Raw genomic sequence first — 19,162 nt, 5'->3', positions numbered from 1 at the left:
CACCTCATGTGAAGAGTTGACTCATTGGAAAAGACTCTGATGCTGGGAGGGATTGGGGGCAGGAGGAGAAGGGGACGACAGAGGATGAGATGGCTGGATGGCATCACTGACTCGATGGACGTGAGTCTGAGTGAACTCCGGGAGTTGGTGATGGACAGGGAGGCCTGGCGTGCTGCGATTCATGGGGTCGCAAAGAGTCGGACACGACTGAGCGACTGAACTGAACTGAACTGAACTGAAGGTCCAGAAAAGGAATGTCATGAGAAGGCTTTTGCTTGAATTTGATTTGGGGAGCAGAGGGCGTGAGAAGACGTTAAGGGGTTTAGGTTTTATTCTGCTTTGTCTCCATCACCGTCCTCCTCCCCTCCTCTCCCACCTGGCTCAGTGCTCTTTTCCTCAACTGAACTGCGTTTCTCTCGTGTCACCACCTCCCTTTCGCCTTTCGCCTTCCTCCTTCCCCTCTGCATCTCTCTGTGTGTCTCCTCTCCTCATCTTCCTTGTCTACTCCTAATTTATCCTCTCTTTATTTCCCCCATTCTTTCTCCTTCCCTTCTCTTTTCTCTCTCCCTCTTTCCCTCACTTTTCATCTTTTTCTCAGGGATGGGGAAGGAATGCAGGCATCCAGGTACCAAGTCTTGGGGGGAAAGATTCATGCCGAGAGCCTCCTTCCAGCAGCACCTTCAAATCCAATCACCTGAGTTTAATTCCATTTTTCAGCTACATTATCCACCCCTACATGGATTATCAGATAGCTGTTTCCTGGAGAATTGCCTTAACACATTTGCATATGAAATGCTTAAACCTCAACTTATTGGTCTGAATGAATGATTACAGAAATAGTTATTACTTGTTCACACAAACTGACTCTGAAAAAAAAAAAAGAAGCGTTCACAAATGTTCTGTGCCTTTGAAACTTCAGGATGTATTTTCTTTGTTCTAAATAGATATTATGTATCCATTAAGCTGTAATTAATCCCCCTCCTGCCCTGATTGTTGTATTAGAAAGGAAGCACATTTCTTTCCTTTTTTTTTGACGCATGATAATTAGAAAGCTTTCATTGATAGTATGAATAATGTCAAATGCATTTGTTACCCTGGCTATTGGTAGATCCTTATGTTTATGACTGACTTAATGATGTTTAGTTTTCCTGATACTTCTGGTAGAATTGTGTTTCTCTTCCCCATGTATTTTCTTATTATGGTACACTGTGTCTTTTGACACTTTTGTGCCCCCTGCCCTTTTATTGTGATCAGACAGCCAAACTTCATCATCCTGGATTTTTAAATTAGGCTGTGTCCAGGAGAGCTATGAGAGAGCCATGGATAGAGTCAGCAGTGCAGGAATAACCATTCTGTAGGCTTCAGTGAAAACAAAGAGAGAAGTGTATGTAAATAATCTAGTGAAGGACCATGACAGGGCCACGCAGTGTGGACTTCAGAAATGGCAGCACCTGAGCAAAGACCCAGATGCAGAGAAGTCTAGAGAGTGTTTCCCATTGCTGCTGTAACAGCAATTTCTGGTGGTCCAAAGTCCTAAATGGCTTTCACTGGGATACAATTGAGGTGTCTGGAGGGCTGTGTTTCTTTCTGGAGGCTCTGGGGGAGGGGAGAAGCTTTTCTTGCATTTTCTAGTCTCTAGAGGCCACTGCCTTTTCTCGATCTGTGGCTTCTTCCTCCATCTTCAAAGCCAGCAGCGAAGGCTCTTCACCTCCCTCTCTGATTCTGCCTCTTCCTCCTTTCTCATCCAGAATAGTCCAATCGCAGGGTCATCTGATCAGCAATTATATCTGCAGCCTTGGGCATGTAAGGTAACATATCCACAGGCTCTAAAGATAGAAAAGATGCTAAAGCTGAAACTCCAGTACTTTGGCCACCTCATGCAAAGAGTTGACTCATTGGAAAAGACTCTGATGTTGGGAGGGATTGGGGGCAGGAGAAGAAGGGGACGACAGAGGATGAGATGGCTGGATGGCGTCACCGACTCAATGGACATGAGTTTGAGTGAACTCCAGGAGTTGGTGATGGACAGGGAGGCCTGGCGTGCTGCGATTCATGGGGTCGCAAAGAGTTGGACACGACTGAGCAACTGAACTGAAAGATTAGAACATGGGCATCTTTGGGAAACCATTATTAACTTACCATAGAGTGGTTGACGGCTGTGTAGTGGGAGAGTATTCATATACAAGGCAGGAAATAGAAGCCGGATATGGAGGCTTTCAAACATCTCCATGAAAGACTCTGGACTTTATAGGAGACAGAAAGTTTCCTATAAAAAAAGGACTTCCTAGGAAGTTTAAGATATGTCACGGTCAGTTTTGCATCTTAGGGAGATGATGCTACTTGCTGCTACATTGGATGGTGAAGGAATTAAGGACTACACTGGGTAGGAAATTGTTGCAAACATCCATGAAACAGACAGAAGTCCCATAATACAAATGTCCTGGACACAAGGTAGTCTAGTAGCTGTGAGAGTGGAGAGGAAGGAGATGATACAAGAAACACAAGGAGAAGTCAGCCCCAGAATTTGATGACTGATGAGTTGCAAGGGGTCAGAATAGAGCAACAGATTCTATTATGTTTCTCAGTAGAGTCTTTGCTACTTTTTTCTTCAGTCTTTTGAGGCCTCCCACTATATTGAAAAATTGGGGAAAGATAGGAGCTTTTATTTTTTTTTTTGAGAACCTACAATATGCAATCCTTATCTAGATACTTTATAAATTGTTTCATTTACTTGTCCTGACTACTAAGATGTATCTTTGTGGAATACAAAAAAGGAAACTGAGGCTCACAGAGTTTAGGCGATTCATCTGAGATCATCCAGGCAAAAGACGTCTAGCCAGGCTTCTAGTCAAGACCAGGTAACTGCAGGGCTTCTCTGTGAGTGCCCTGCAGGATCCCCTGTACCTGGGGTTGGTGGCTCAACAGGTAGTGGTTGAACTGCATTTCAGAGCTGGGGCAGTGAGTGCCCTGTGTGTGCATACTTCTCCTGAAAGACATCTGGCACTGGAATGCTTAAGAACTCTGCCTCCAGGACTTCCCTGGTGGTCCACTGGTTAGGACTCTGCACTTCCACTGCAGAGGGTGTGGGTTTGATCCCTGATCAGAAACTAAGATCTCACATGCCAGGTGGCCAGGGGAAAAAAAAAAGAACTCTGCCTCTTGGAGGCAGCATTTCCCTTCCCCTGCCCTGCCCCTGGCCCAGGATCTTAAGAAAGTAACTCTTTGTGTAACTAGTGCCCGGCCCATGGAACTCAAGCATGGTGGGCAGAGTTGTTCATGGTCCAAACTGAAGCAGGAGTCAGGAAACCTGACCCAGAGCCTTCACTGTCTTGTGTGACCTTAAGCAAGTCCCTTCCCCACACTGGGAATTCTAAAATGAGTTGGTTGATTAGTTAAGCTCCTGTGTCTCCCCTGGATATAATTTGGTATGCTCTGATGAATAATCTGCAATTTCTAGGCCAGCACTATTCAATAGAACTGTCTCTGATGGTGGGGATTTTCTCTGTTTTCACTGTAAAACATGGTATCAGCTGTGTCCTTGGAATATGGCTAGTTATGTCTAAGAATATGAATTTTTAATTTAATGTTAATAAAATTTAAGTAGGGACTCAATGCTATTAGTTACTAATTCGGAGACTGTAGTTCTAGACTCTAAATTGCCTGCTTATTCAACAAGTGAAATGGGTATGTTTATGAGTTTCTACATCCGTGGTGTTGTTCAGCTGCTAAGTTGTGTCCAACTCCCTGCAACCCCGTGAACTGCAGCACTCCAGGCCTCCCTGTCCATCACCAACTCCTGGAGCTTGCTCAAACTCATGTCCATTGAGTCAGTGATGCCATCCAACCATCTCATCTTCTGTTGTCCCCTTCTCCTCCTGCCTTCAATCTTTCCCAGCATCAAGGTCTTTTCCAATGGATTGGCTCTTCGCATCAGGTGGCCAAAGTGTTGGAGCTTCAGCTTCCACATCAGTCTTTCTAATGAATATTCAGGGTTGATTTCCTTTAGGATTGGCTGGTTTGATCTCCTTGCTGTCCCAGGGACTCTCAAGAGTCTTCTCCAGCACTGCAATTTGAAAGCATCAGTTCTTCAGTGCTCACCCTTCTCTATGGTCCAACTCTCACATCCATACATGACTACTGGAAAAACCATAGCTTTGACTATTCAGACCTTTGTCTGCAAAGTGATGTCTCTGGTTGGTAATACCTCTGTAACTTTGGGAAAAAGACTTCTTTTTTTCCTCTATGCTCCTTGCTTTAGATCAGAGAGAGCATGGCATGACTTCACTGGGATGTGGAAAAATGTCAGATCAAGTTACAGAGGTAGAAAGTTTTAAACATACTAATTACACTTGTTCAATAAGCAGAGACTTTAGGGTCTAGAACTGTGTTCTCTGATTTAGTAGCTAATAGCAATGCATGCCTATTTATATTTAATTAAAATTAAATTAAAATTTTATTTCCTAGATCATGCCTGACATGTACTAAGTTCTTAATAAGCATTAGTGACATCAAACATAAATTGCATTTGGCTCGTTGTCACCTGCTGCTGGCCATTTGTTCTGAAATTAATGCTTATTGAGTCAGGTCCAGTGTTTCATGTAATATACACCAAAAAGCAGGCAACAACAAGACTTGGACATGTAGCTTTCATTATCCCATTTTACAGACGAGGACATTGAGGTCCAGGGAGGCTCACTGACTTGCTCAAAGTGATGCACCTAAGGACTGACAGGTGTGGGACTGAGACCCAGTTTTCTTGACTGCAAGTCCAGGACGTGTTCCACGCCATCACAGCTGCGCTGGCTGCGGGCAGCGTTTGGGTCCTGCCACCATCCGCTCCCTCCTCGTAGGTGCTGGCGCTGGAAGCTGGCAGGGCCACCTGTCTGCAGGGACGGCTCCCAGCTCCAGGCCTTCAGCTGCCAGTTGCGAGCACACTCATGTAATCTTAATGAACAATGTGCAAAGCCATTAAAAACTCAATTAGGGCTTTCTTTTTATTGCCGACGTGAGGAAATGCAATCCTGAGGTGCTCATGTGTAAACACAATGGCCACCATCTGCTGCGGAGAGGCGTTTTTGCCTCCAAAAAGGGGATCTGTGTCGCAGACACATCAATAACGGGGCTCTTATCAAGGCGTTATTATGCACGAAGGGGAAAAAAATGCAAAATTTATGGCCAGCCAGAGAGTACTTCCTGGTTTAATTCCACAGTTTTGGGGACTATGTGTAATAACTATGAGGAAAGTAAGGCTGTTTTATGTTCCTGATCACGCCAGTAGGTTTTTGAAGGGGAGGGAAAAAAAATGGGGAGGGGGGAGAATGTATTTACAGCCTTTCCCTTTCTTGTTTCTGACTGATATCGCATAATGACAGGCTCATTTTTGATCTCCAGGAAACTGACAGCCCCGGGATGGTATTAATTAAGCCAACCTGTTGATCAAAGAGGGCCCCACTGTGCTGCTGATGTATGCGGGCTTTCATTCCTGAGCAGTCTCTATGACGGCAGGCAGGCCTGCACTCAGCCCAGAGATAGCCTTCCTTCCTTTCTAGAGGGCCTGGCCAGACCTCTGTAAGGTGGGCTTGATGTGCGTGGGGCTGTAGATGGCTGGATCCCACCCTTCGCTGAGACACCAGGCTTGGCTATGGACTGCTGCGGCTTCCTGCCTCTGTGTCTTTGCACGTGCTGTTTGATTTACTAGAAATGCCCTCCCAAACTGCCACCAGGAGCACTTCAGTGGAAGGGACCGGCCCCAGTTGGGAAAGAGGAGAGGCTTGCATGTTCTGATGTGTGGAGTTCAGAGCTATATCACCTGTATCTCTTTAGATCTTCTGATCTACACTAAACCTGATAGGCTGACAGTACTCCTGTGGAAGGGGCATCAGGAGAGGAAAAGAAAACAGCCCCGTGCAGTTATGCAAATACTGGAGGAAGCCTGTTGCCTGGCCACCGATGGAGGAAGAAATCCATCATGAAGGATGATGCCAAGTGGAATTAAGAGCTAACTGTAGGGGGCAGTGGTGAGCATAGACCCTGATGGAGGAGGGGGAGAAAAAAAGCCTTGTGGGTTTGCAGAAAGAGCTGGCCCTAGAACCTTCCGATTGTTGGGGCCAAAGCAGTTGTATTGTGTGTCCCCTGAGTCTGTTCCAGGGCAGAGAGACAGGAACAAGGACCCACCCAGTCATCGAGCCATCACAAATGATGGTAGCGGAATATGGGGGAATTTGCATCTGGAAGTGCCCTGAGGACGAGGGGACTGGTGTCATTCCTTGGGATGCTGTGGGCACTTCTGGAAATATCAATACATAGGGAGTGTTGCTTGGTGCTGGCGTTCCTGCAGGGAACAGGAAGGGGCTTTAAGCTTGGTCAGATTCTGTTATCAGGGTTCATAATATGCTCAGTGATTGGTGAGGTTTGGCTTCTATTCACTCTTCAGATGCCAGCTCAGCTCAGTCCATTCCTGGAAGACGTCCTGACTCACGCTGGTTGTGTAGTCACCCCTGCCTCTGTGTCTTGTGCTCACGGGCTGTGCTCCACTCCAGCCAGGCTGGGTTTGCTTCAAGGTCCTCTGTGGTCACTGCCTCTACAGCTCAGAGGCACCTTCCTCTGCCTCTGCTACCATGGCTGCTACCCTCTCCACACAGACTCTCCTTCACTGAGCCCTGGTTCAGAGACTCTAGTCTCTAGAGTTCGGTTCAGAAATTGGGGTTGGGTATGCCTGTTTGGTAGACCTGAGATCGTGTGTCTGAGTCCTAGCTACAGAGGAGGCTGGGACAGAGGGCACCTGGTCTTTTCCATTTCCAAAGAGGAAGTGGGCTCTGCTTTAAAACTTTAGGGGTTCCCCAGACATGGGAAGAGAGTTCAGATACTGAGTGGCCAGACTATAGGGCACATTTCTGCTCCAGGTCACAGGTCCGATGAGCTTGGAAGATGGCCTGAGAACATGTGGGAGTGGGTGTCTGAGGAGCCATGGATGACGCAATGCTTCCATGGGCTAGTTGCTCTGAGGAATTTCCACTGCTGAAATGTGGGTCTTCCCTGCTCTTTTCCCAGAACTTTTTCTTTTTCTGTCCAGATTGGGAGCCAAATGGTTCAGCCCTACATTTTGCTTTTTATACCATGCTTCCATTATAAGACATTCATGGTGACAGGATCTAATACTGCAAGGGACCTTTTACACTTATATAGTAGCACTCAGATTCCCTGGGGCACCTGCTGTTCAGGCAGTGCATACCTGCTGGCTTCTGATTCAATCTGCCATCCTTCTTCTATATCTGGTTCAGTAGCTTAGCAGTATGTTTGTGGTCATATTAACACAAATATCGGCAAAGGTGCATATGTTACTTTCCATGACAAAAGGGGCTTTGCAGATGTCACTGAATTAAGGGCACTGCAGTGGAGGGATGATCCTAAACGTCTGGGTGGATCCTAATTGTTCAGGGTCCTTTTAAGAAGGAGATAGGAGAGTCAAAGTCGGAAAAAGACGTGTCTGTGGAATCAGAGGTTGGAGTGATGGCCTTCTGAAAATGGAGGAAGGGTCCATGAGCCGAGGAATGCAGGCAACCACTGAAGGCAAGAAAACAGTTTATCTCCTGAAGCCTCCAAAAGGGAAAGCAGCCTTATAACACCTTGATTTTAGACTTCTAAAAGAGAGAATACGATTGTGTTGTATGAAGCCGCTGAGTTTGTGGTAATAGTTACAATGGTTATTGGACACTAATCCAGGTCTAAATCTTATGTCTCCAGGTCTCTACCTGCTTGTCTGCCAAGCCTCTTTCTGCCTTCCTAAGGCTCTCAAGTCACTTGTGAGAATCCCTGGGGTCGGTCTTGAGTGCATGAGTATAAGAACAAACTTATACTCTGGACTCCTCATGGAAGCCCACTGCCTGCAGGACATAGGAGGAGACCCTTGCCACAGTTGCTGTTCTGGATGCCCTTCCCAGTGTCACCGTACCCCCCATCCTGTGGGCAGACCAGATGCTGCTGAGCTTCCATCCACGTCCCCAGAGGGTCCTCTCTTACACTCTGTCACCTGGACTCCAAGGCAGCCTCACGGGGACATTCCTGAGCAGGGCTCCCCTAGTCCCTTCTGGCCTGACCCTCCCCTCCTTTGCAGGTCGGCTGGGTGGGGAGGCGTGGGCGGTCATCCTTTTCTTCTGTTTGTTTCCATTTTCTTATATATCTCTCTGATCCTTGCCCCCTAATGTATACCTTTCTGTCTGGTCTACAGGCCTGAGGATGCATGTGAAGTCCCACAAGTTGACATTGGGGGTGAGGGTAGTGGTAGTGGGGAACACGGTTTGCCCTAATGCAACCAACTCTGGTCCCCCTGAGACGTGAAGTATCTTAACGAAGGTTCAGGATGTTTCTTTCCTTCTTGAGGTTTTTTTTTTCCGTGAACCCATGCTTTTCATCCTCGGCCTTTTCTACTTCTTTTCACCCAAGGACGCTTCTCTCAATGATGTCCCTGTTTGGAGCATCTCGCAACCTTGCTTAGTAACTATTATTGCTCATGTTATCTGCTTAGGTAAAGGGACTTGCAGGAAGTTGGGGTTCTGCAGGGATGCCAAAATAATAACAATAATGCTAGTTGCAGAAGTAAACGTCAGATGTTCAACAGCTTAATGACCTAATAATAGTTTATTCCTTGCTTGAAGTCCACAAGGAGTGTTCCTAATAGTGATGGCCTTCCTCGTGGTCATGGTCATTCGGGGAACTGGGTTCTTTTAATTGTGGCTTTGCTGTCCTTTAGGCTCCTGGAATCCTGTCATTTCAGTTGGTGGACAGGAAAAAGACAACGTGGCAGTGATTCTGGGGCCTGAATGTGCATACAGATCACCTTATGATATTGATAGAATGCAAATTCAGATTCAGGAGGTGTGGGGTGGGGCCCGAGAGTCTGCATTTCTTACCAGCTCCCAGGTGATTCTGAGACTCCTGGTCCAGGAATCATCTTGTGAAGGATGAGATTAAAGGAAGATGAAGCAGTGGGAGCCGGGTGAGGGTAGAGGTTGTCCGCCTTGAAGAATCAAGCCAGGAAGTGGCAGACTTCATCCTTAGGACCTGTTGGCTGGAACCCAGTTGCATGGCCTTGCCAAACTCTGAAAGGAGGCTGGGGAATATAGTCCAACTCTGCCCAGCACAGAGAGTACAGGCTTGCTAGTCAACCAGCAGTTTCTCCTACATGAAGGCTTGATGGAGGGCCATGCACTCATGGAGGCTGCACAATGAAGAGGATTCCTAGACTTGCTGGGGTGGATGTGTGTTACCTGGCTCCACCCCATCAGTGAGGCTACTTCATCACTAGAGCTAGGATGCAAAGAAGGGGGAACCTGAGCTGGTGCATGGGAAACTTTCCTGACTCTCTGTGCTGTGGGCAGTAAGAAACCAGGTGTGTGAACCGGCTGGAGGGCAGGTGCTTAAATGTCTCTGGGGCATCCCAGGATTCTGACACCGCTTGTTTCTCAGGCTGCCTTCCCTATCTGCAGCTGCGCCCCACTCTGTGCCCGGGGGCTTGTGGGGCTTGTGAGTTAGCACTCTCCCCTCCCAGGAAGATCTTTGGAACCCTGTGGGGTGCAGATCAGCAAACAGGTGAGGGCACGGGTGCCGACTTCTCTCTGCGCCTCTTTCCCTGATGCAGTGGCGCCTTCTTTGCTGCCGGGAGGGTGTGATGATTAGAGACAACATCTGACAAGAGACAGCTCCCCATGTACCTGGGTTGCTGCCTAGCTGTAAACTAGGAAGTTTGATTTGCTTGGAAACATGGGTAAGATACTGCTTTTGCTCTACTTTCCAAGGCTCCTACTCAGAGGGTGGGTGAGTTTTCTGCTTGGATATTGAAAGTTATTGGATATTGAAAGTCTGGTAGCCATTGGTTCAGGTTGCTGCCTTTATCACCTTGCTTCTTGTTGGCTTATTTCAGGAATGAGCCTTAGGGATCTGGGTAGAGTTGGAAGGAAGGAGTCTTCGATGGTCCAACTACTTTGCATGCTGGTTCAGGGGAGAAAGTGCAAGAAAGCCTAATTTGTCCTCAAGTCCATGTTCCTTTCTCTAATCCAGCTCTGGAATAAAGTGGAGATTTTGAACTCTGTCTCCTGTGTCTATTTTAAAATTTATTCTGAACCCAGAGGATACAGGCTGTAAATGACCGGTACCCTTTAGAACCCCAGGATATGGATTGCCTAGCACTGAGTATCTGGCAACTGTTAGTCTTTTGGGGATTAGAGTGAAAGAATGAGGCTACTGATAGGTATTGAAGTGGCTCATCTTGGTTGAGGATAAGTAGTCTTAAGGCTTCATTCTGATTGAAGATTTTAGTGCCTAAAATAAGATTTCAAAGCAGCAGTGGTTTTCTTGGTGGGAATATTCATTGCAGAATCACTTGAGTTTTATCTACTGTGTTTTATGATGCAGTTTATTCCATAGACTCATAAGACTCTTAAGTCACAGAGTTCGGCCTCACAGTTGACGGTGAAAGTTCCTTAGACGTCTGCTCAATTTGTCCAGACTCTGCTTAGCCACCTGTGGCGATGAGGGACTCACTTTGTCCCTGGGTAGTCCACCCCAGTTTTGCATCCGTTCTACTTGTTAAAAGGGCCTTTGAACTGAAATGTGCCCCGCTGTGGCTTCTTTCACAGGGCTGCTCTCTCAGATGACCCTCATCAGGGAACTGTTGCCACAATAACGCACCTGGCAAACCAAGAGGGAAGTTACAAGCACACTTTATTCTCACACTCCTGGGTCTGAGCCTCTGTTGTGGCTTGGCTGACCCAGGCTGGGCTTGTTGGCTATGTGGCTGCACTCCCAGCTACATGTGAGGCCTGGCTGGGTGCTTTACTCTCCATTGGGCTTATTTCTTTTCCACACGTGTCTGTCCTTGATCTCAAGCCAAAGGGGCAGTAGCACCCTGGGGCACGTTCTTCTCCTGGAAGACAGCAGTAGTGCAAGAGGGCAAGCCTGGCTAGGCAAGCACGTTTCAAGCCTCATTCTCTTAGCATCCTGCTGACCAAAGCAAGTAGAGCCCAAAGCATGGGATGAGGACATGCTCTCTGCCTCTGTTGGAAGTAGGGGCAAGTCAAAGGCAAAGAGGGTGGATCCAGGGAGTCATGTTTTCTGCAGCCCATAAAAATAGCATCAACTTTGAGGTCGAAGAGAATCTGGGCCTCATCCTTCCTTGTCTGAGTGGTCCAGGGTGAGTTACTCAGTCTTTCAATAAAATGAAAAGCCTTCTTCTCCCAGGGTTGTTCTGAAGATTAAATTGAACAAAATATAAATAAGAAACTAAGCCTCACACCGGTACTCCTTAAGTTCTCAGCAAGTATTACTCTCCATTCCATCTTTCAGTCAGTTCTTACATATCTCCAAGGTCTTCTTTGCTTTCTTGAGTATACTGTACTTTTATATGTCCTCCTCTGGTATATTTCTCATATTAATGCAAGGCTCAAGGTGTAATATGTTAGAACAACACCCTGGTGTTGCAGAGCTTCTGCTTCCATTGAGACCACCTGAGCTTGAATGAGGTTTTATTTCACCTCATTTCATCCATGGAGGTTACAGTTAACTAAATTCCTGAATTTCTATTCCATGCTTCCTGTAGGAGCTACTGGTTTTACTGAGTTTTGTTGTTGTTCTATATGTATTTATAGACTGTTTACTTTCTAGAAATATTTTTTGTGCATTACCTTCTCTTAATTCTTACGAAACCACCTTGGTGAGTAACACTTTATTCCCAGTTGCAGAAGAGGATACTTGAATTCAGAAAGGAAATGTGGGTTCCTGGGGGTCAACCAGACCCTCCTAGAGGGACTGGATTTCTGGCTACTGTGTTTCCGGGTGTGACTGATTTTCAGAAGGATTTTCTTTCTCTCTCCTTGTCTCTACCTCCCGCCCTTTTTGTGGGTCTCCAGGATCCTTCATGATGGTGAACAGTTCTGGGAGGGCCTCTGGCCAGAAGGCGCACCTTCTCCTGCCGACCCTGAAGGAGAATGACACCCACTGCATTGATTTCCATTACTACTTCTCCAGCCGCGACCGGTCCAGCCCAGGGGCCCTAAATGTCTATGTGAAGGTGAACGGTGGACCCCAGGGAAACCCCGTCTGGAACGTGTCTGGGGTGGTCACCGAGGGCTGGGTGAAGGCAGAGCTTGCCATCAGCACCTTCTGGCCACATTTCTACCAGGTATGTTGTTTTATCATAGTTTGACTTTTTTTTTTTTTGAGTAATTATCTATATCCCGCTTGCTCTCTTGTTTAGAGGTTTGGTCTAGAAAGGATTTTATGTACTCACTTGTTCACCTCGTGGTTACCAAGCTGCTTCTGCTAATTAGTCCTGGAGGATGCAGGAGAGATCCAGTATAGACCTTGCCTCCCTGGAGATCACAATTTGCAGGAGGAGACTGATTGATACTGTTTATTTATATAAACACAGCATAGTGGAATGCGTGTGGATTCCATGGGATGCTGGAGGGATGCAGACGCTGAAGCCTTCTAGCAATAATTTCTTATAACAATCTTACGAGGGAGGTGCTATTATTATGCCTATTTTACAGATGAAAAATTGAGGTTCAAAAAGGTAACAAGTCAAATACTTCCCCTGGGGAAGAGGGTGTCTCGGGGCAAGATAATGAGGATGACTCCTAAGAGGACAAGACAGCCAGGCTGAGTCTTGAAGATGAACAAACACTTATTTAAGAAGGAAGGAAAGGCATTTGCATTGATGGAGGTGATGGACTGAAGGAGTAAGTGAGAGATTTTGGCAGAGTTTGGAAAGTAGGTTGCTTATAGGTATATTGAAAGGAAGATATACTGGGAGCTAAACCTGCAGGGCTGGGTAGGTCACGCAGGGCTTTGAATGCCACGCTGAGGAGAGTAGATTTATTCTCTAGCCTACTGCAGCACTACTCAGACCATCTGTGGTGGAAGACCAGTTTTTCCTCCTTAACTCACTGTGGACCAATACTCATAAACTGCAATAAAAGTGTCACAGCAAGGCCAAATTGCTGGAACACTTTCTGAACACCTCTTATCTCATTGTGGACTGTTAACAGACACGGTACATGATGCCACCAGCCCATGGGCACACTTAGAGGAACATAGCTCCATGTTGTCATGGCCCGGGACTGTTGAAAGTTTTTAAATTACTTTATTAAGGTACAATTTATATACCATAGAATCCACTTATTTTAAGCATGCAAGCCAGTGATTTTTAGTAAATCTATTGAATTGCAGAATCATCACCATAAACCAGCTTTAGAATGTTTTCTTCCCTCCTTAAGCTCCTTTGCGCCTGTTTGCAGTTGATATCCATACACACAGATGGAAGGCTTTAAGTCAGAAAGTGACATAGTCAGATCTATTTTTGGAGAAATTTCTCTGGCGTCTAAAGCAGAAGAGGGACCTAAGGGTGGCAAGCTGAATGCCTGGGAGATTCGTAGGCATCCTTCAGTTCAAAACTCACGGTACAGTTGTATCAGATGTACTGTGAAATCAGTTGTGAACAATAAGTAAATGAAAGGACATGGCTGTGTTCCAATAAAACTCTATTGCACAAAAAAAGTGATGGACCAGATTTGGTCTCCAGGCCATAGTTTGCTGAATCCTGATGTGGGTGATAAAGCTGAGGTCCAGAGATGGACAGTGAAGTCCAAGAGCACACAGCAATTCATTGGCAAAGTTGGGACTAAAACCCTGGTGCCCTGGTCCTGAAATTGCCCCTGTTTCACTAAGTGTAGCTTCAAGAGTCTCTGTAAGTCCATGGATCCCCTCAAGGAGGCCTTAGCGTTCCAATTTAGAAACCCCCTACCTAGGACCTGATGCAGATGGATACGGGATGGGGGCCGCAGGTGCAAGGAAGGATAAAGAGCAAGAAAAGTGACCCAGGTGAGGGTTAGACCCACTGCTGACCTTGCTCTTTGATGGGTATAGAGGGGGGAAAAGGATGTGTCCTGGGCATCTCTTATGTCTCAGCTCTGTGGTAAGCATATATTTGCTTCTCATTTATCTGATAGTAACTCCTGTGTTGGGTGGCACCATGTCTTGTGTTCCAGAGTAAGGGATATTACTGGTCATTTTAGATCCCCATAATTCTGCCTAGGTCCTCTGGCTCCAAGCTCAGTTTCCTGCTTTTAGGAGCAGGGTGGGGGGGGGGCCGAAGGGGAAGCGTGCCCATCCTGAGAATTGTTTGCTCACTAGCAGTGCAGTGTTGGGTCTGCCCCATTATCATTCTGAGCACAGTTTTCTCATTTGTAAAATGGACAGGTGCATGGGTCCGTGGATTAAATGAGGTAGTATGTAACTTATATCAGGCTCACAGTGAGCCCTGCAGTGTTTGGCCAGGAGGAGGAAGTGAGGGGAGAGCAGACAAAGAGGATGGAGGTGGGGGGTCCTCCTTAAAGAAACACTGGCTGTGGCTGAGCTCCGAGCCGTCCCTGTGATGAGCAGCCTCATCTGGGAGAAGATTCTGATTTCCAACCTGTTATGCCACAGCGTCATTTCATTCCATCTCCTCTGCTCTGAGCTTTGTGGTGAGAAAGCCACTAATGCGCTGAGAGCAGCAGTTTAGAAAAGGCATGGGCCTCTCAGACACACACAGAGCTGTGAGTGGATAACCCCGGGCCACACTCACAGGTGTACACACTCACCATCCGGTTCTCAGACTCACCACACACCCAGGGACACCACCCACATGTACGTCCGGGGAGAGAAAAGGGGGCCCATCCGGGGATTCAAAGAAGTTTGCAAAATGAGCTTGAAAATTCATCAGACCCCCAGCTCTGGATCTGCATGTCTGATTCTGTGGATTAAATACCATTTTGGTTCTCAGTGGTGCTGGGCTTCAGACCCCAATGGCTTATGTATTCATTTATTAAAGTCATATTTCACAGTCCTAAAATTGACTTGTAGCTCTGTAACAAACAGGGACTTTTCATCTTTCTTATTAGTGGGCTCTCTGCACCAGGCCTTCAGCAGGGCCTGAGATGAGAAGGCCCCCCTCCTCCCCCCCGCCATCCACCCCTCACTGGCCTCCTCTCGGGGGAGCAGGGGCTTGTCCAGTGCAGCTGAAGCTGTGCTGCACGTGGCTGCTCCTTTCCAGGTGATGTTAATTCTATTTCAGTTTTTAATGATTCTGAACTTTTCTGTCTCAATATTTAAAAAAATGAAAGAACTTTAATTAATTGTGCCACCACTTGCTCGCTCTATTCTTCATCACCTGCCTCAGTGAAATTGCCATATTATTCAGCTATGTAGACCCCCGAAATTTAAGACTCGCTCGACTCGTATTTAATTGGAACATGAAGCCCAGTCCCTTTCTCAGACGTTCCTCTGGCCTCTGGTGTTCTGTGCAGTTGGTCCCTTCATGCACAGTTCAGGAGGCATCATGGGGTGGGGAGCAAGTCTCTACCTTGTTTAAACTCCACCCCATCTCTTTCATTCACCCATCTCTCCTCCCTGCTAGGCAGCAAACCCTCCTCCTTCTCTTTTACGCAGGCCTCCGTGGGCTGATGTGGAAAAGAGTGTCTTGATTTCACCCCAAGCAATCTCCCCATCATAAAAATATACGTAGTCCTCTTCCAAAGGGAAGTTCTGGTTAGCCAAGATTTTTCTGTCTCTTATCTTTTGAGAAGGTGTTTGCAGCCCCTTGAAATGTTTTGCTCCACCGGTTCTCTGCTTGAGGCCTTCAACGGTGACCAGAAAACGTCAAGTCCCTTAAACTGTGTCCTGACGTATCCACATCCTCCCCTAAAGGGGCACATACCCTGCTTTTTGGAGGGCTTGAGGGGTGACTTATCTCTGAGCCTCTCTTTGGACTTCCTGGCTTGGCCCAGCAGTTCCTGCAGTGGGAGAGGTTTGTCCCTTTCCAGGCAAGCTCCATTCCCCCAGTACCAGGAGGTCTCTGAGGGTCTGGGACTTGCGGGTGCGTAGTTGATAGGACTCACGGCCGCCTTGGGGTTGAAGACTTTGCTGCAGGGAAGGTGTGGTCCAGTTCTGCGCCCCAGTGTCCCTGTCTCCATACACTGACATGGAGCACCATGGAAGGTCTTCTGTCTCCCCCCACCCACCCTTCTCGTCCCCTGTACGCAGATGGCACTAGAGGAGCCTTCTTTTCTCACAATTCTTCACTTACTCACTTCTCCCGTTCCTGACCCTCATTCCTCAAGGGCCTTGGTTGGGGTTTTCTTATGAGCGTGCTTGGCTTGAAGATGACGATTCTGCCTCACTTCAGAACACCTGAGCAGGTCTTTCTGTCACCAAGGGCCATACAAGACCAAATTCTGTTCTGCTGTTCTGTTTGTTTACGAGGGCTTCCTCTTTTTTATCAGCAGTGAGGATTCAGAGGGGCACTCACATTTCTCCTAATGTTTGAATGTCCCTGGTCATGCTGCTGCCCTTACAATCTTTTGCTGTAGCCAAACCTGACCTCTCTAACCATGTTCCATGGTCCCCTGTCCCATGACTTGTTACAAAACCTCCTTGTGATCAGAAGCTTGAGCCATGAATCCCAGCGATTATTTGCATTGCCCGGATCTCGTTCAGAACTATAAAGCATGCAAGGATGGATAAGGGGGTGTCTGGGGCTTTGGGACTATATGTAATTTCTACAGGCTGTCCTTGCCAACTTCATCTCCATCCCCATGGCTTCTCCGTGACTCAGGTTTGCAATCCCATAATCTACTGATGGCACATTCTAGCCACCACTTGAGATCTCCCTCTCCAGTGCCTGGCGTTATGCTCCCCAGGGTTGGCCCTTGTTTCTGGAAGCAAGCGGCTTACCCAGGCTCATGTGTGTGGGCCTGAGAGTCAGCCCCCTTGTGAGAGTTCAGTGTTTGGGGGACAAGCTCAGCAAGTGAGTCCAGGTAGGCCCAAGCCCATCCATCCTGGGCCTGTTTTCCTTTTCTTTCCTTTCTGGGGAAGGTGGTGGACTTCTTGTCACTCTTGCTGATACCCCCAGCCTTGTGACTCTCTGCTCTCAGGCCATTGAGGGCTCTATCTCATGGCAGTTTGCATGACTTTTTTTTTTGGCTCCTGTAGGTTCTGTGAGCATTCTGCTCTGAGCACTCTGGCAGTGATGGGGAGAATATTCCCCATCTGTTCTGGGAGGTAATTTCCTTCTCAGTTGCATCCAAACCTGTCTTGTGTTGTAAACATACCACAGACCCTGCTTCTAATATCTTGTGATCCTGGAGCCTTCATCAAGGATTCTGTGGGTTGTCATGGTCCCCTTCCCCTTGCTTCTGCTCTCTGTGCCCTTCCCCTTCCCAGCTTGCATAGCACTTGCAACCAGCCACCCATGCCTCTTCATTTCCATGTACCTCCCCACATGGACCCAAAGCCCAGCCACCACCAGTGTCCACCTTTCATAGCTCACATCAGAGTCTGGTGAGTGTAGGAAACTTAGTGGAAACTTGGGGTGAGGGCACAAGGGGCTGTCACATTGGGAAGTCCATTTCTTCTCCACCATTCCCTTGAATTTTCCTTCTCATCTCCCATCCCTCTATCCAGAGTAAGGGCAGTAATAACAGTACCATTCATCAGCATTTACGATATGTATTGTCAGCATTTTACAATTATTCATTTACTTCATAAAAAAGCAGTACCTTCTTCCCCTTATTTCTTACAGTATATTACTCTCTCCTATTTGAGAAACCCAAGTCTCACCTACCATGGTGTGTTATAGAAAAACAGTCCCAAGAGGAATTCTGATGAATAAAAGATTCTCTATCTCATTATAGAATTCTCATTTGCCAGGGTCCAGCCCCGGCTGATCCAGGGTATTCGAAGGAGAGACGGCTTCGGCGACCTATTTATTTATTTATTTATTTATCAAAGATATAAAGAGTAATAGAATGAGGATAGCTCAGTAGGAAAATCAGTGGAGAAAAGAAGCTGAGTAGCTTGGTTTACATGGAAAATCAATATAACCCGTGACACTAGGTTAGCTCTGACCATGGAGGCTGCAGGCGCCCTCTCGAATAGCGGAAGGTGCCCCACCTTAGACACCTTCTCGAGTGGGTCTTAGAAGCCCAGGCAAATAAATGGTTGCAGAGGATATCCGCGCTCCAGATGGAGACTCAGCTGGAAATTGAGGGGAAGAATGACATGGGGAGACCAAGCTTTGGTGAGCAAGGCCCGTAGCTTTATTTTCAACAGGGGCTTTTATACCCTAAGTTACACATAGAGGATAATAGGGGATGCAAAGTCAGCAGTCTTTGATCCTTATCAAAAACCAGGGTTTCTTTCCTGCAGATTTATCGTATACAAATGGTTTAGGTGATTTACATCATCTTCTGGCCAGAAGGCCTATTAACATTTTATGACTCTTGACAAAGACTTATCAACAAAGACTTATTTTCTCTAAGAGTAATTATTTTAAGGTTTTGCACCATCTTCCGAAGATAAAATTGCATTCCTATAGGGCGGATGTGTAATGGGTTTACAACAAAGGAAAGAATTTATTACCTTAAGGGTTTAAAGTTACTAACACCAAGGCCACTACTTATTTTTTCTACATACCAACTATATTAATTAATACACATTCAAGGATACAATACAGAGGATGTGGAAACTTGGCAGCAAGCATTGGCTCATCAATGAAATCTTTTACTAGTTTTATTCTGACAGTTTCTAACTCTCTGAGAGGCTCTAAGCTATTTGAATATCTTAAGCTTCCCATGCCTCTCGAGGCTGGGAGACTGTAAACAATCGTATGCATAGCTGTAGGAGTCCGGGTAAACTTGTCAGGCGAGTTAGAGAGCCATCTGAGGGGTTTGGATTTAAACACTCCTAGTTGCCCAGGAACTTTTATTAATTGGAGCTGTAAGTTAACTCTTTGTCAGAGAGAGCGAGATGGTGGTTGGGGACAGCCCCCAGTAAAGTCAGAGGTGAGAGCACAAAGCAATAAAGTAGGCAGACTGGTTTTTGGGGGGTAGATGCTCGAGAATATCCAGGGGGACTCCTGAGGCTCGATCCCGCCTTTACGTATGCCGAGCCTCCTTCCTCATGACCTTTGTCATGAGTGGAGTGCCTCACCGACTCCCGGCACTTATTTCTGCTACAGGAAGGACAGTGAGCAGTGAACAGAGGTATGTGTCACTATCACACATCCATTCTCTCATGACCAGCCTTGGGTTCGCTCATGGAATAGTTGTTAATAATTATGATATAGGTT

At 46.8% G+C, this 19,162-nt stretch overlaps 1 protein-coding gene across 12 annotated transcripts in view; it reads left to right on the top strand.

The window, feature by feature from the left end:
- PTPRT (protein tyrosine phosphatase receptor type T) overlaps positions 1-19,162 on the top strand; it is a 1,149,770-nt gene that overhangs the window by 399,749 nt on the left and 730,859 nt on the right. For all 12 annotated transcript variants that reach the window (XM_070801694.1, XM_070801706.1, XM_070801700.1 and 9 more), the window contains exon 3: positions 11,904-12,175. In XM_070801694.1, the coding sequence (XP_070657795.1) occupies positions 11,904-12,175 (272 nt within the window). The remainder of the gene's footprint in view (positions 1-11,903; positions 12,176-19,162) is intronic.

The sequence above is a fragment of the Bos indicus genome, chromosome 13 (genome assembly GCF_029378745.1).
Source record: "Bos indicus isolate NIAB-ARS_2022 breed Sahiwal x Tharparkar chromosome 13, NIAB-ARS_B.indTharparkar_mat_pri_1.0, whole genome shotgun sequence".
NCBI lineage: Eukaryota > Metazoa > Chordata > Mammalia > Artiodactyla > Bovidae > Bos > Bos indicus.
Note: the sequence above shows the minus strand (reverse complement) of the source record. Positions and strands in the feature narration are given on the sequence as shown.